The 17,292-nt window shown below is 43.6% G+C and overlaps 1 protein-coding gene across 1 annotated transcript in view; it reads right to left on the reverse strand.

The window, feature by feature from the left end:
- The window catches only part of RGCC (regulator of cell cycle), a 32,354-nt gene extending 15,571 nt beyond the window's left edge, over positions 1-16,783 (reverse strand). Inside the window, exons 1-2 of the mRNA XM_038370411.2 lie at positions 16,258-16,783; positions 15,435-15,668 (exon numbers count right to left, since the gene is read on the reverse strand). Of these exons, the coding sequence (XP_038226339.1) occupies positions 15,435-15,668; positions 16,258-16,294 (271 nt within the window). The 5' untranslated portion in view covers positions 16,295-16,783. The remainder of the gene's footprint in view (positions 1-15,434; positions 15,669-16,257) is intronic.
- Positions 16,784-17,292: the final 509 nt, after the last annotated feature.

Raw genomic sequence — 17,292 nt, forward strand, 5'->3', positions numbered from 1 at the left:
TAAACAGTAATGTGGTCGATGAATATGCCATCTTGTGAAGCCTGATCATTGTTGACTTGGCATTATGTTGCTTGCTTCATGCATTAACCTAATCCACTATGATAGAGTAGAGTTGCGGATGTTGAAAACTAAGTCTGCCTCTTTGGGTAGAGATGTAGGGTTGTTTTTGTTTACACTCTGTTGCTGGTTGGTACGATGGGGGCTGGCTCTGCCAGATGATTTTGGTAGGATCTAGAATCAGCTCATTAATTGGGAGGACAGTTCTAGATGAGACGGTAGTGTGAAGAATTTCTACCAACTTGTGATGTGTATCTGCCACCTCCTGTAAGGGAATCTGCAGCTTGTCTGCCACCCTTTTGGTAAGATCCAGAAAGTTCTTAAATCTTCACCTAGTAATGAGGGGTGGGCAGCACAGTCTCATCTGGGAGAGATGAGGAGAAGTATGCTGAAGATGTTGCTTCCTCTTCAGGTTTTTTTTTTTTCCTTCCCCCTTCTTTCTTGTTCTGAAAAAGTTTTCTCCTGTCCTGGCTCAGGTGCTTTCCTGCCCTGGCTCAGTGTCCTGAGAGACACTGGAGACGGTTGCGCCATGTGTGTATATACCCGAAGAGTTACAATATGGCCTTGGGAAGGAGAGGCAGGAAGGCAGGCATGGGCAGTTGGCGTGATGGAATTGGGGAGGACCCTTGTAGCGTGGTGGTGGGCCACCTTGAGGGGCCAGGGAATGATCTCCTCCTGGCCAGTGTCAGATTTGTCAATGAGTAAAGGTTCCCCTGATTGGGGTATTGGCAGTATAAAGCCCAGTGCTAAGAGCGATTCTGGGTGCCAGGGTGTGCTCAATACCGGGGTCCTGGTACCAAGTAATGGGGATTGTGGTTCTTCCCCAATCATCAGGTCTGCATGAGCTCTGGTACCCTGGAGGACCATGAGTTCATTTGGTACCACAGAGTAGGGTCCCTGGTACACTGTCAATACCGATAGTTGGGCAGAGCACTCCCTAAATGAGAGAGTTTTGCCCAGTACAAAAAGTTTGTTGGTGTCACTTTTTTTAGAGACGGTATGGTAATTTCCTCTCCCTGGGTACTGAGGCCACAGGTCTCCAGAGCATCAGAGCACCTGTGTTACCATGGGCTCATCCGGAACCCAGAGGAGTCTCTGTAGTCGGTATCAATGGTCGGGAAGGTGCAGAACACTTCCTAGATGGGAGTTTTGTTGCATCTGGTACTAAAGGGTTTCTCTATGCCGCTCTTTTAGAGATGGTACGGTAACTGTCCCCGCTCCTTAGGGAACAGTATTGTTGCCTCAGAGCCGAGGGTGGAAGCCTCTGGTGTCTGGGTGCCAAAGCAGAGCTGACAGCAGGGCTTCTCTGTGTCGCTCTTTTAGAGGTGGTACGGTAACGGTGCCCTCTCGGTGCAGTAGTTGCCCAGAGTAGAACTCAGAGCAGCCCAGAGCTTACAGAAGCCCCTTGTCGGTGCTGAGAGCAGAGCTCAGAGCAGGAAGCCCCTTCTCAGGTTTCAGCTTCCAGAGCTTCGTGTGAACAGTGCCCACTCTGGGGAGTCCCACTGGCTGGCCGGGTACTCGGGGATCGGTGCAGAGATGGCGGCACTAGGGAACACCCTTCTGACTGGCCACTTGCACGGAGGAGCCTTTCCAGGGGGAGTCTGATGGTGGCTGCTTCTTTCTCTCTCTCTCTCTCTCTCTCTCGTTCTCTCTGGCCTCTTCACCGCTCGACCCCTTTTGAAGGTCAACGCCCACCGGAGTCCCCTGCAGACTGAAGTGTTTTCTCTATAGGGAGGAATTTTTACTTCAGCTCCCAGCTCCTTGCATAGATACTTGCATAGAATATCAGAGTTGGAAGGGACCTCAGGAGATCATCTAGTCCAACCCCCTGCTCAAAGCAGGACCAATCCCCAGTTTTTGCCACAGATCCTAAATGGCCCCCTCAACGATTGAACTCACAACCCTGGGTTTAGCAGACCAATGTTCAAACCACTGAGCTATCCCTCCCCCCTGTGAGGCTGCAGTTTTAGGTGTGGCAGGTAAAGCACTTCTGTGAGGGTCTCCCAGGCACAGTGAGTGTCTGGCCATTACAGGAACTGACTCCTGGCAGGAGAGGCACCGCTTGGAGCAGAGAGAGCCAAGCAAGCCCCTGGGCAGGGGTGTCATTCTCTAGCAGGGAAGAATATACAGAAGAACATAGTCTTTACTTTTTTTTTTTTTTAAACTGAAAAAGAAAATAATTAGAAGTCTACTAGATGCGGGGGGGGAGGGGGAATGCTCCCAGACAGGGAAGAAAAGTGAAGTTCTTTTCCTTCTTCTCTTTTCTTTTTAAACCAAAGGAATAAAATAAAAACACTAGCCTGAGTACTTTTAGGGAGAACAAAGGTAACAAAACAAACACTACTTATGCTAGGTTTCAGAGTAGCAGCTGTGTTAGTCTGTATTCGCAAAAAGAAAAGGAGTACTTGTGGCACCTTAGAGACTAACAAATTTATTAGAGCATAAGCTTTCATGAGCTACAGCTCACTTTAATGACACAGATAAGGAAGGGACAACTGCTTGTTCTGTCAGAGGCCAAAGGCAGTGGAGAAGGGAGTTCCCTCTCCTCCCTCCCCCAGTGCTAAATAGCCTCAAGGCAGACCACGAGGGAGGGAGAGCACATGCGTGCAGGCTCAATGAGACATTGCTACCAAAAATCTCCCATTAGAGGTGCAGGGGCACACAGACACCTAAAGTGAAGCACCCATAGGGACACTACTCGAAGAAAAAGAAGAATTCTTCTGTGTGCCCCTTCCGTCTCTACCTGCTTGAGTGGCTGAAAGGCTGGTGGCGTTAGGGGGCTGATACCCTGTTACTAATCCCGCATGTTGGGGCAGGGGCTAACAAGGTAACCCACAGTCCTGGGTACCCAGAGATCTGTCACAATCACTTTGCAGGCATCCTGACCTTGTTAGCCTCCTCTTGCAGGCCCCTTAAGCATTTCACACAGTTTCTGTTCAGGTTCGCAGCACCCCTCACTGGGGATGGTTTAACATCAAATAGAGTTCACACAGTCTTCAGACTCCTTAATCGCAAAATAATCCAAACACTCCTCAATGACTCCCCAAAATTAAGTTCATACTCAGAATTCTACTAGAATTCTTTAAGGGGGTCAACAAATATGTGGAAAACACTATATCCACTGGATCACTCTATTTGGACTTTCAGAAAACATTTAACATGGTCCCTTACCAAAGGTTCTTAAGCAAAGTAAGCTGTCATTGGATAAAAGGGAAGGTCCTCTCATGGATAGTAACTGGTTAAAAGATAGGAAACAAGGGAGAGGAATAAATGGTCAATTTTCACAGTGGAGAGAGGTAAGTAGCAAAATCCCTGACAGATCTGTACTGAAACCAATGCTGTTCAATATATTATATACATAAATCATTTGGAAAAAGGAACAAACAATGAGATACAAAGTTTGCAGATCGTAGAAAACCACTCAAAATAGTTAAGTCCAAAGCAGACTGTGAAGAGTTACAAAGGGATCTCACAAAACTGGGTGACTGGGCAATAAAATGGCAGATGAAATTCTATGTTGATAATTACAAAGTAAAAAAACATTGGAAAACAATCCCAAATATACATACAAAATGCTTGGGTCTAACTTAGCAGTTACCACTCAAGAAAGAGCTTTTGGAGTCACTGTGGATAATTCTCTGAAAATATCTGCTCAAGGTGCACTGGCCGTCAAAAAGCTAACAATGTTAGGAATCATTAGGAACAGGATAGAGAATAAGACAGAAAATATCAATCCATGGTATGCCCACACCTTGAATGTGTGGAGTTCCGGTCACCCCCATCTCAAAAAAGATGTATTGGAATTGGAAAAGGTACAGAGAAGGGTCACAGAAATGATTAAGGATATGGAACAGTTTTCATATGAAGAGAGATTAAAAAAAGACTGGGACTTTTCAGCTTGGAAAAGAGAAGACTAAGGGGGGATAAGATAGAGGTCTATAAAAGCATGAACAGTGTGGAGAAAGTAAGTGTTATTTACTCCTTCACAGAACACAAGAACCAAGGGTCACCCAAAGAAATTAATAGGCAGCAGGTTTAAAACAAACAAAAGGAAGTACTTCACACAACACAGCGCCAACCTGTGGAATTCATTGCCAGGGATGTTACGAAGGCCAGAAGTATAAATGGGTTCAAAATATAATTAGATAAGTTCATGGAGGATAGATCCATCAGTGGCTACTAGCCAAGGTGGTCAGGGACGCAATCCCATGCTCTGGATGTCCCCTAAGAGGGACAGAGGCTGAGACTGAATGATGGGATATATCACTCAATAATTGCCGTGTTCTGTTCATCCCCCTGAAGCATCTGGCATCAGCCACTGTTGGAAGACAGGATACTGAGCTAGATAGACCACTGGACTGACCCTGGATGGACATTCTTATGTAATTCAACAGTTCATACCTAGCTCTGATTCTGCTGCCACACCCAGAGCTCTTCCTCTGTCAGTCTGCTCCACCTAAAGCCACAAGTCCTAGCACTTTTTCACTGGAGCTCAGCCCATTTGGTTTGGCTTCTTTCTCCTGTCAGGGTCTCCCTTGTTTGTTTGCACCCAGTTTACCAGATATCCCTGCAACAGTGACCTGTCCTTTTCATTATTTATGACTCCGCCAATTTTTGTATCATCTTCAAACTTCATCAGTGATGATTTTGTGTGTTCTCCCATGTCAATGATAAAAATACTAAATAGCTTCGGGCCAAGAACCGCTCTATACAGCAGCCCGCTGGAAACACACTGCTTGATAATGATTCCTTGTCCACAATTACATTTTGAGACACATCAGTTAGCCAGTTTTTAATCCATTTAATGTGTGCCATGTTAATTTTACACAATTCTAGATTTTTAATAAAAAATGTTGTGTGTACCAAGTCAAATGTAGTAGAGAAGTCTGGGTATATTACAATCAACACTATTACCGTTATCAACCAAACTTGTAATCTCAATGAAGAAAAAAAAAATATCAAGTTAGTTTGACAAGATCTATTTTTCATAAACCCATGTTGATTGGCATTAATTATCCTCCTTTAATTCTTTATTAATTGAGTCCCATATCAGCCACTCCATTCTCATTCTGACATCAGTCCAAGGCAAGACAGGCCTATAATTAACTGCATCATCCCATTTACCCTTTTAAAATGTTGGCACACTAACTTTCTTCCAGTTTTGGGCAACTTCCCCAGTGTACTAAGACTTACTAAAAATCAACAATAGAGTCCAGCCAGCTCATCAGGCAGCTCCCTTAAAACTCTTGTTCAAATAAGTTAGCTGGATTTTCTGATTTAAACATGTCTAATTTTAGTAGCTACTATTTAACATCCTCCTGAGATACTAGGGAATGGAAAAAGTGTTATCATAATCATAGGATCTATCATCTGTTTTTTTCCTCAAATCCATAACAGAAAAATTTATTGACCACTTCAGCCTTTTCTGTGTTATTATTGATGATTCTACCATTGCCATCTAGTAATGGACCAAATACCATTGTTACGATTTGTTTTGTTCCTAATATACTTAACTCCTTCTTATGACCCTTCACTCTGCAGACCATAGATTTGTCCTTGTGTCCCTTTGCTTCTCTTATAAACTTTCTACAATTCTAAGCTTCTGATTTACATTTATTACAATCAACTTCCCATTTCTTCCATTTGTTATGTATTATTTTTATGTTATGAAATATCAGCCTTGGTTTAGTCTGGATGTAGGATAGAGAAATGGCTGGGACAATGAAGCTTCAATCTTCGCCCTCCCCTAAACATCCTGTCCAGGGCAGTTTGTGTATTTTGTGCATCGTTCAAAAGACACAGAAGTGAGCTGTAGCTCACGAAAGCTTATGCTCTAATAAATTTGTTAGTCTCTAAGGTGCCACAAGTACTCCTTTTCTTTTTGCGAATACAGACTAACACGGCTGCTACTCTGAATCCAGAAAGGGTGTGAGCCTTAAAATCCTCACCACCACCACCACCACCATCCTAGAAGCTACTCTCCCAACGCATCCTGATACCCACTAGCTAGAGGCTGATGTCAAAGATTTAGCACATGGCTGCTCCTACCCATGCCACACACTCCTAGCTGTGACATCAGTCTCATCACTAATTATTATTATGGCTTTCTTGTTTTATTCCTCTGGCAAACCAGAGTTTGTTAAATTATGATCCTTGAGTGACTATCTTTTAAGAAGTAACCCGGTAAAAGCCTTTGCCATTTTATAAAGCTGCCAGCTGAACCCAAGTCAGTCTGTTCAGCTGATATACTTAGAAGAGGATGAAGAAATAGCTACAAAATGAAGGGTTTGGAGTAAAGATGGGTGGGTTGTACTTTAGTGAAATAATTCATGGTTCTCACTGGCCTTTGCTGTCCCAGAACAGTGTTAAGCCTCAAAGCATAAAACGCACTGCAAGGCCATGTAAATATACAATATTTTCATGAGCTAAGCAATTGAAACTTTCTAGATAGTAATTAGCTGAAAAAGGAAATCTTCAGACCTTCCCTTTTAAAACAGGCAATGATATATGCAAATATTTTATTAAAATATTCATCATAGTATTCTAGAAGAGGCAACTTAGGGCAAGATTTTCAAAAGTGTTTAGTATTGGCCTAGCATTGCTCCCACTGAAATCAAAGGGACTTTTTACCAACACTGAACGTTTTTGAAATCTCATCCCTATAGTTTTCACAGGGAAAATTTTAAAGCTTCATTTTAAAGCCTCTTTAAATCATTATTTATTATTCTTCAAAGGCTCAGAACTTTTATTCACAGATTGCACAGCTCAACTCCTACTTAACATTAAGTGCTCTAGATCACTACTTCTTCTCAAGCTATCTGATGTGAGGGACCGGCAATTTTTTTTTCCAATGTGCGCGCAGACCAGCAGTTGATGGCTCGCAGACCGGCACCGGTCCACGGACCACCACTTTGAGTAGCACTGCTCTAGAAGTTCATTTTTTTAAAAAATCAAGAAGTCAAATACTTAAATAGTTCTAATGCTGCAGTTAAAAATGAACGTTAAAAGTCTTGGAAGAAATAGAGCTGTCACAACCAGAGAGAGCGCTATTTACTTTGGACATAAACATGCTCACACTTTGCTGCATCATTTACGCTATCAGCCTTCTGCTCCACTGCTGAGACTCTAAACAAAAAACTAAAACAAAATAAAAAAGGTGGGAGGCACAGCCTGAGACAGCTTGCACAACCTGGGCTTGAAGATTTGAAGAGCTCCAAATCTCCCTTAACTCTTTGGCTGGAAGATACCAGGAAGGGATCATGGGAAACCAGTAGCTGTAATTTTTAATGTGTATCATGGTTTCTCATTACATGTTTCCTCTATAGTCCCCATCAATCTTGCTAGTTGTGAGGCAGTATTTTTACTTCAAACCTTCTCTTGTTTAATGATTATTCTTTTTCCTAGAGCAAAAATAATGAAAGTAAAAGAAAGTGGTATGCAGGAGGGGCAAGTGCAGGGCAGAACAAACCCAGAAGTGATAAGGTATTTTTCATTAGTCATTTTATTGCTCCCTGCTGATTGTAATATCTTGTTGTAGGTTTGAGGCAACAAACTATTTTTTTAGAATATTTTTCTCCACCATATCCACATACTGGTTTGTTACTGCAGGATTGCTAATGAATGCTGGCTTTTCATGATGAATTATTATTACCTGGGTTTAAAATTATAAAATAAATAATGCTAAAGCAGCATGAGTGGGATTTGATTTTGAAAGCTAAGAGTTGATTGACAAAGAAGTTTACTCCCTAAGTCAAGAATGATATCAAGTTACAACATTGTAGCCAGAGTAGGATAGCGGATTAAGGTTTATATTGTAAAAAGTGTTTTGTTTTTTTGGTGCACAAAATGCTATAGTTATGGGAAACATTTGTATTCTCAAGATCCTAATTAAGGATAAGAATTTAAAGAAGCAAAATGAAAGGAGAGATAGGCAAGGTCTGCACTAGAATTATTTTGCCTATATATCAATAGTGGTGTACTGTACTGGCAAAGAACTCTTAGTGTGGATGCAGCTTATACCAGCCAAATTGTGTTTTTGCCAGCATAGTTTATTCCATTCCCACCCAATCACCATGTGAAACAAACTATACCAGATACCAGCCAAAAAAGCAGTTCTATTAGTATAACTGGATCTACACTAGGAGCTATTGCTGGCACAGCTATATCAGTCACAAATCACGTATCATCCTACCCATGACCAAGAGAGCTATGCTGAAAAAAGTCTGTAGGGTAGACCTAGCCTTAGAAGTTTTACTGTAAGCACCAACTTTACAAGAACAACTATCTAATGCCTGGAGCTTTTATACTTGTACTTTGACCTCACTGAGGGCTTCAGCTGAAACATGTAGGCACTATTTATCCTAGTAGTTAGTTATTTATCCTAGATGTGTAATGAGTGCCAGCGCAGACCCAGTTAAGTTAAAACTGGGACTTTATGTGCCTAAGTCCCTTTATGGATCCAGGACTAAGATCTTGATTAATGTTTGTTCATGTCAGAATTCTTTGTTTTATAGTAGGCTCTAGAGCCCATTGTTCTAGGTGCTGTACATAGTCATAGTTAGAGACGAACCTTGCGCCAAAGACCATACTATCTAAAGTAGTATGACAAAGATCACAAAAAGGGAGAATTTTCTAGACAGGGAAAATATCTTAGGACTCTAATTCTAAAGTTTTCAAGAAGCCTCCCATATATGGTACAAGATCTTCAGTTAGCCCCTTTGGTGTCCATTTCCTTAAAAGGGGACTTTTCAGATAGAAGCAATGTGTAAAGGATCATGCTTTCTGCCTTAGCAAGACATTATGGGCAAGAGCTGAAATGCAAGCTTTTACAAAAGGAAAGTGGCTTATCCTGCTGGCAGAAGCTCTAGAAAGAGGAAGGGATTTGCACACCCTACTACAAAACAGTAGTTTTCAGAGGAAGATATTTGTTACCAGGTATTTGTTACCAGGTACATTGAATGTTAAAGTAGATCAATAGTGCAAAAATTGCTGTAACTACATTGTGTCTTTTTCCATCTTTGAGCCTGACCCTGGCAAACGCTTACTAGTAGACTCAGAATTTTTGAGAAGTGCCACTGATTTTGGATAGCTCAGATTTGGTATGCCCAGCCTGTGCGTGCAGAGTACTTGTAGTGGCTCAGCACCTTTGACAATCAGCCCAAGATGTCTCATGTTGGGCACCCCAAAACCGAAGTACAAAATCAGTGGCCCTTTTGTTTACATCTTGGTATAAGCCAACTGTGGTTCATGGATAAAGATTTTATCACAGAGGTCATGGATTCTGTGACTTTCAGAGATCTCTGTGACATTTTCTGCTTCAGCCCCACGCAGCTCTTAGCAGTAGATGGGAACCCCAGAACTATGAGCCCTGCAGCTGTCAGCCATGTTGGGCTGCCTCCCATCCCCCCATTATTTTTAGTAAAAGTCACAGACAGGTTGCAGGCTTCTGTGAATTTTTGTTTATTGCCTGCAACCAGTCTTGGGCTTTTACGAAAAATAACTGACAAAAATCTTAACAAGAAAAGGAGTACTTGTGGCACCTTAGAGACTAACAAATTTATTAGAGCATAAGCTTTCGTGAGTTACAGTTCACTTCATCGGATGCATCCGATGAAGTGAGCTGTAACTCACAAAAGCTTATGCTCTAATATATTTGTTAGTCTCTAAGGTGCCACAAGTACTCCTTTTCTTTTTGCGAATACAGATTAACACGGCTGCTACTCTGAAAAAAAAATCTTAACCTTATTCGTGGTACAATGGCCCATAGCAAGCACTTGTAGGATCACACCATAAAAACATGATCCTGTAGCTCTTATACACAGAGTAATGGGTGTGGAATTGACAGATTTATGAAGATGAGAGAGTTTATATGAATTACACTTTTCAGCAAAAGCAGTTTTCAGAAAAAATTAGTCAGCATTTCTTTTGCTGTTGTTGCAGATTTGTGTTTTAAGAATGTGTCTCCACACAGCCCAGCTACATTTAACGCAAGTGTTGCCACGGGAATAGTGAGGTCACTACAACTTCACTAAAAGATCAAGTTGGACAAGAAGCTGGGCTGAGGGAAGAAGCCTGTGTTTGAATAGAAATAGCTTGGAAAGTAACACACATAGTAAGAAGAGTTATGAAAGACAAGGGGAGTGTAACTGAATTTATCTTTACATCTGATATTTGAGCCTCTCTCTGATATGAAACACCCTCTTTATTAAAAACTGCCATTTGTCTCTGATTTCACCAAAATGGTACAGGGATTTACTATATTACATGATGTCTTCAGAAAGAGAAGCAAGTTTTGCTGAGTATTTTTACAAGGACTAGATTAGAGACTCAAGGAAAAAAAATCCAGGCAGGACATACCAGTATAGACAGGTCTCTTAGTAAACTGAAGTACCTGACTACAGGCTTGCAATAAATCTGAAAATGGCGGAGAATTTTTTTTTAATGGATTAAAGATTAATGAAATAATTAAATAAGATTTAACTAATTTTTTGTACCAAATTTAGCTTAACTCTAGCACTGGGGTATTTAATGGGTAGTAAAAATAGTGAGAATACTAGTGTGGACAAGGCTCCTCCCACTATGAGCTACCAGAGTTTTAACACTGGGGTCTTTTAAATTTGATCAGAACATGGTTAGATTACATTGTATTCAAAATGCTGGAGACTTCAGAAACTGTCTAAAGTAGGTTTCAGAGTAGCAGCCGTGTTAGTCTGTATTTGCAAAAAGAAAAGGAGTACTTGTGGCACCTTAGAGACTAACAAATTTATTAGAGCATAAGCTTTCGTGAACTACAGCTCACTTCATCGGATGCATTTGGTGGGAAAAAACAGAGGAGAGATTTATATACACACACACAGAGAACATGTTTGAACAACATTTGAACAGGAATGTTCTCTGTGTGTGTGTATATAAATCTCTCCTCTGTTTTTTCCACCAAATGCATCCGATGAAGTGAGCTGTAGCTCACGAAAGCTTATGCTCTAATAAATTTGTTAGTCTCTAAGGTGCCACAAGTACTCCTTTTCTTTTTGTCTAAAGTAGGGCTCCTACTATGACTATTAATGGTGGAACTGCACCATTGTTATCAAGGATGGGAAACTATTGCCAGAAGACTCAGCAGTAGACACAGGCTTATAGAACAAACTACTCACAGACTTCAGCAGCTTAAAAAAAGAAAGCGAGAGAGAGAGAGAGAGAGAGAGAGAGAGAGTGCAGTATATACAACTCAGACCTGATGCTTTCATACAAATGGAAGTTTATGAAATCATTGTGGTAATTTATATGTACTTTAAATGTCCCATCAGCAATATCTACACCCCAACTGATTGAAGGAAATACCTTTATAATATAACCATTAGCCTAATTGTTATGAAGAATATATTGCTAACATTTTAAAGTGTTAAATAAAAACAAACTCTTATACAAAACTATCATATTGACAAACTGATGATGCAAAGCACGACTGAATCATTGAAATGTAGAACTGGAAAGGACCTCAAGAGGTCATCTAGTCCAGCCCCCTGCACTGAGGGATCACTAAATATAACTAAATCATCTCTTACAGGTATTTGTGGAACCTGTTCTTAAAAATCTTCAAAATGGGGATTCTACAATCTCCCTGGCAAGCTTAACTATCCTTATCATTAGAAAGGATTATCCCAATATCTAACCTAACTCTCTCTTTCTGAAAATTAAGCGCATTACTTCTTGTCCTATCATCATCCTCTTTATAACAGCCCTTACTGTATTTGAAGATTTATCAGGTCCCTCAGTCTTCTTTTCTCAAAGCTAAACACGCCCAGTTTTTTTTAAAACCTTTCCTCACAGGTCAAGTTTTCTAAACTTATCATTTTTGTTGCTTTCTTCTGGACTCTCAAATTCATTCATGTCTTTCTTAAACTGTGGTTTCCAGAACTGTACACAGTACTCCAGCAGAGGCCTCACCAGTGCCAAGGACAGGACAATTATCTTACATACAAGACACTTGCTAATATACCCCAGAAGGATAGGTTTCATAGTAGCAGCCGTGTTAGTCTGTATTCGCAAAAAGAAAAGGAGTACTTGTGCCACAAGTACTCCCAGAAGGATATTAGCCTTTTTTGACTCGGATTCAGTTTGTGTCCGCTATAAGCCCCAGATTCTTTTCTTCAGTACTGCTACCTAGCCAGTTATTGCCCATTTTGTAGCTCTATTTGATTTTTTTTCTACTTAAGTGTAATACTTTGCACTTGTCTTTATTGAATTTAATCTTGTGGATTTCAGACCAATTCTGCAACTTGGTCATTTTGAATTCTAATCCTGTCCTTCAAAGTGCTACCAACCCCTCCCAGCTTGGTGTTATCACAAATTATATAAGAATACTCTCCACTCGTTATAGGATGTTAAATGACAATACTGAGTAGTAACAGACCCTGTACAATTCCACTAGATATGCTCCCTGATTTGTCAGCAAACCATTGTACTTGGAGTAGTAATCAGTCTTTCAGCTAGTTTTGATCCCACCTTATAGTAATTTCACCAAAACCACATTTCCCTAGTTTGCTTGTGAGATTGTCATGTGGGACTGTGTCAAAAGCCTTACTAAAATCAAGATATGTAACATTTACAGCTTCCCCCTCCCCATCCACAAAGCCAGTAACCCTGTCAAAGAAGGGAATTAAGTTGGTTTGGCATGATTTTTTCTTGATAAATTCATGTTGGCTATTAATTTAACCCAGGGGTTCTCAAACTGGGGGTTGGGACCCCTTAGAGGGTCACAAGGTTCTTTCACAGGGGGTCACAAGCTGTCAACCTCAACCCCAAATCCCATTTTGCCTTCAGCATTTATAATGGTGTTAAATATATTAAAAAAAAAAAAAAAGAGTTTTTAATTTATAAAGGGGGGGAAGGTCACACTCAAAGGTGAAAGGGGTCACCATTACAAAAGTTTGAAAGCCACTGTTATAACCTATTATCCCCTAGGTGCTTACAAATTGATTGTTTAATCATTTGTTCCAGTATCTTTCCAGGTGTTGACACTAGGCTGACTGGTTCCCCGCCCCGCACCCCCTTTTTAAAGAGAGGTATTATGTTTGCCCTTCTCCAGTCCTCTTGGGACCTCACCCATGCTCTATGTTTTCTTAAAGAGAATCACTAACAGTTCCAAGATTGTTTCAGCTAGTTCCTCAACTACCTTAGGATTCATTTAATCAGGCCCTGACAACATGACTACATCTGACTTGTCTAAATAGTCTTTAACCCATTCTTTCCCTATATTGGCTTGTGTTCCTTCCCCTTTGTTGTTAATATTAATTAGGTTAAAGTATCTGGTCCCAATTTACCATTTTAGTGAAAGAAACAGTTTCATTACTAGAAATTCACTGAAAATAAGAAAGATGTTTTTATAAGGAAAATTCTATAGAATTTTTTTGAGGAGAGGAAGTTAGCAATTTAAAAAATAGGTTTTGGTTGTGCAATTTAAAAAAAAAAAAACTTATGACAACTTAAAAATTGATTCTATGGCTTTTTAATGGAAAAGCAGGTTCTTTCAGTCCTCCTAATTACTATTAATTTTGGTACACTCTCCTTGACAAACAACCACCAAAATATAGAATTTTTTTAAAGAAATTTGAACAAAAAAATCACAGCACTAACAAATGTATGCTAAACTTTATTGCTCAATTACCTTGCTTTTGGACATTCTTGATTCCATATCTTTTGCTTGTATGTATGCTATCTGTATTAAATTTAATACACCTTTGTACAACTAGCACTTTTTCTGCACTGTGCAAATAATGTTTTGCCTCAAACTGGAATTTGTGATTTAAATTACCTTTAAAACAGCAATCTCCAAAACTAGAAAACAGCACCATTCACTGAAGGTAGAGGAGGAAGTAGTTTCTGGTATTTCTATAAACCTCTTGTGAAAATACTTTTAATACAACATTCTTGTTTAGTAAATATTTAGTTAGCTACAAGATGATGAAGTCATCAGGAGTCTTCCTGCTAGAACGGACTAGAGTTTTCTTTAGCTTCTAAAAAGATTGAGTGCCTCTATAGTCTACCAGCCAGCTGGGAACTCTTCCTTCTCCGACACCTTATTTTCCAGTCTCTGACCTTATCCACACCAAGTACCATTGTGTTTCTCTTTGACTTTTCACTTTTGTATAGCATAGCAAGATTCTCCCCAGCAATTATCAACATTAAGGGAACCCACTGTGGTGGGGGGGGGGGGGGAAGGGGGAAGAGAAAAAAAGAAGAGGGCTTCGGTCCTTGTCTGCATCTTTATGATTGATCAGTTAAAGTGTGAGAATTAACAAGAAATGTCTGAGACTTCCAAGATGACAAAACCAGAGAAGACCAGACTTGACATTCTTGATATTTGTGAAGGAAAAAACAAGAAAATTTTAAAAATATAAATCTTTCCAGATTTTTTTATGCGTCATAAGAGGATGGGGGGGAAGGGGGGGAAATAGGACACAAATTAATTAAAAGACATCCTCTGCAGGCCACCTTCAACAAGCTGTTTGATGGAAGGAACAAAGAAGAGTCAGGTGGGGGAACGCTTGGATAAGACAGCACAATTAAATGCATAATAGCTTTAATTTATGGCAAGCAGGGGACAACAGTATAAATAGTGGGTTTCAGAGTAGCAGCAGTGTTAGTCTGTATTCGCAAAAAAGAAAAAGGGGTACTTGTGGCACCTTAGAGACTAACAAATTTATTAGAGCATAAGCTTTCGCGAGCTACAGCTCACTTCATCGGATGCATTTGGTGGAAAAAACAGAGGGGAGATTGATATACACACACAGAGAACATGAAAGTGTGTGTATATCAATCTCCCCTCTGTTTTTTCCACCAAATGCATCCGGTGAAGTGAGCTGTAGCTCGCGAAAGCTTATGCTCTAATAAATTTGTTAGTCTCTAAGGTGCCACAAGTACCCCTTTTTCTTTTAGTATAAATAATGCTAGATAATCCCTGCCTTTTGTAACACAAAGACCTGTTTCTTAAGAAATGTCCATTTAGTTTAGATCACAGAAACTGGTACAATGTCTCCCCAAATGCTACTGAAAAGACCTATGTTCCAGACACCAAAATACAAGGACAGGAGGGGGGAGGGGGGGAAGCCAAGCAGCGTTTTGCTTTGTGATGGGTGGGGGAGAGCTGTCAAGTGTCTAGAAGTCAAAGCTATTTTTACCTGTCAGCTCTGAAAGTTCCTCCCCCAGGAATAAGCTGTGAAACAACTGGTTTGCTAGCCAAAGCAACACTGAACTGCATGCAGATGTGGTGCAGCAGACTAACTGGGGGCCAGCTGCCCGTGCCCGCTGCGCAGGAGGGAGGGGAGGGTGGGGGGAAGGAAAGCGGGCGGGAGGGCAGAGCAAGGGCGGGGGTGTCTCACTCTCCGAGTCGCTCACGCCGCTGCCGTCGCCAACACTAGCGCTGCTCCGCCGCTTCAGCCGCGCCAGGTGCTCCTCGTACTGAAAGTGGCGCTTGCTGACGGGCGAGGAGAAGTCTTCGATCACGGCATCGAACTCGCCCAGCACCTCCGCCAGCTCCCCGGCGTCCGCCCGCAGGGCGCCAGGGCCCGAGCCCGGACGGGACGGGAGGGCACGAGGGAGCCCGTCACCGGAGCCTAAGGAGAAACGCGGACACCCTTAAAATCCCCCAGACCCTCCGAGAGCAGGGCTGGAGCACAAGAGGGAGACCGAGCCACCCCTCCCGCAGCGACACCCCCCCCCCCATCTCCCCTCAGAGAGAGACGGAGCCACCCCCCCCCCCAGAGGTGCTGGAACTAGGGGTAGGGAGGGGGCTGCAGCACCCCCTGGCTTGAAACGGTTTCCATCATATGCAGGGTTTACAGGGCGGTTCATTGGCTCTCAGCACCCCCCTACATAAATTGTTCCAGCCCCCCCCCCACGCGGCCCCCCAGCGAGCGGGGAAACTGGAGCCAACAGAGGGAGCCGGCAGCAGCCGAGCTGGCCGGGCCGGGGTCGGGTCCTGGCCGCCGCCGCTGCTCTCAGCGTTAGCGGGGGTTTGCACCGCTGAGCGCCCCCCCCAGCGCCGCCCGGCCCCTGGGACAGCCCGGCCTGCGGGCGGGAGGCGAAAGGCACCGACCCCGCAGCCCGGCGACGGCGGCAGCAGCAGCCGCCGCCTCCCACCAGCCCCAGGCGGCGGCTCTCGCTAGGGGGTTGCAGCCGAGCGCCCGGGCCAGCCGCGCTCACCTTTGCCGGCCGCGCTCTTAGTTCGCGGGGACTTCATGGCCGCAAGCTCCCACCGCTTTGCGCCGCCAGCATGTGCGGCCGGCCCCAGCCGGAGCCTCTTATAGCCGGTGCCGCGGGGGAGCGGCCGCCAGACGTAGAAGGGGCGGGCGTCGGGGGGGGGCACGGCCGCGCCCTGCTGCCGCTATCGCGCTGGGGCGGCGACGTGGGAAGGACTCGGCTCGCCAGCGGGGCTGGATTATCCCCCAGCCTCCGCCGCCTGGTCCCGCAGAGCTCCCACGTGCCCGCCGCGGGCCTCCCCGGGCGGGAGTTCCGAGCACCCCCCCCCCCATGCAGCCTGCCCGAGGCGGGGGGACGGGCGTTTCTCCCCTGAAGTGTCAGGGCGCGGCAGGGGTTGGCTCCTGTGCCCCCCCCCCGCAGAGACTGCGCGAGAGAGACGGTCCGGGCCGGCCTCCCCCCCAGCAAAACACCGTCAAGGTCCCACCCAGGAAATACGCTGCAGCGGTGGGTGGGAGGCGTTGGCTGGCTGTGGGGCGAAGCACGAGCGGCCGGGGGCGGATGGGCCCTGGCAGCGAAGGCCTGAGGGCGAGTCTGAAGTAGGGCGGCTTGTGGGCACAGCTTCCCCAGGGCCACTCGAGTGCTTAGGGCTACAGCCCTGTGCTGCAGAGTAGAAGACCTGCCTTGTTTCCTTTTACTACCCGCGAGCAACAGGAGGCTGCAGCAGGAACAAGGAGACTTTAGCTACAAGTGAGCCAGGGCCTTGAGGGGAGCAACAGCTAATTTTTTCTATTTATCTAGCGCTGTAAAATCAAGGCAAAAAGCTGTTAAATGTTGATTTAATGCGGGGGGGGGGGGGGGAAAATGAGCTGAAGAACCTTGCTGGGGATGAATATAAAGTGGCTCAGCGGCCCGCTTCATACTAGAAGAGGTAGGGCAGCACGCACGCCTTCCCTCTGGGACATTAGCTTCTGGTTGGTACTGGCAAGAGGAGAGCTAAGAAATTTCACCTTAGGAGAGGGTAGGGGTGTTAGTCCATAT

Source organism: Dermochelys coriacea, chromosome 1 (assembly GCF_009764565.3).
Source record: "Dermochelys coriacea isolate rDerCor1 chromosome 1, rDerCor1.pri.v4, whole genome shotgun sequence".
Taxonomy (NCBI): domain Eukaryota; kingdom Metazoa; phylum Chordata; order Testudines; family Dermochelyidae; genus Dermochelys; species Dermochelys coriacea.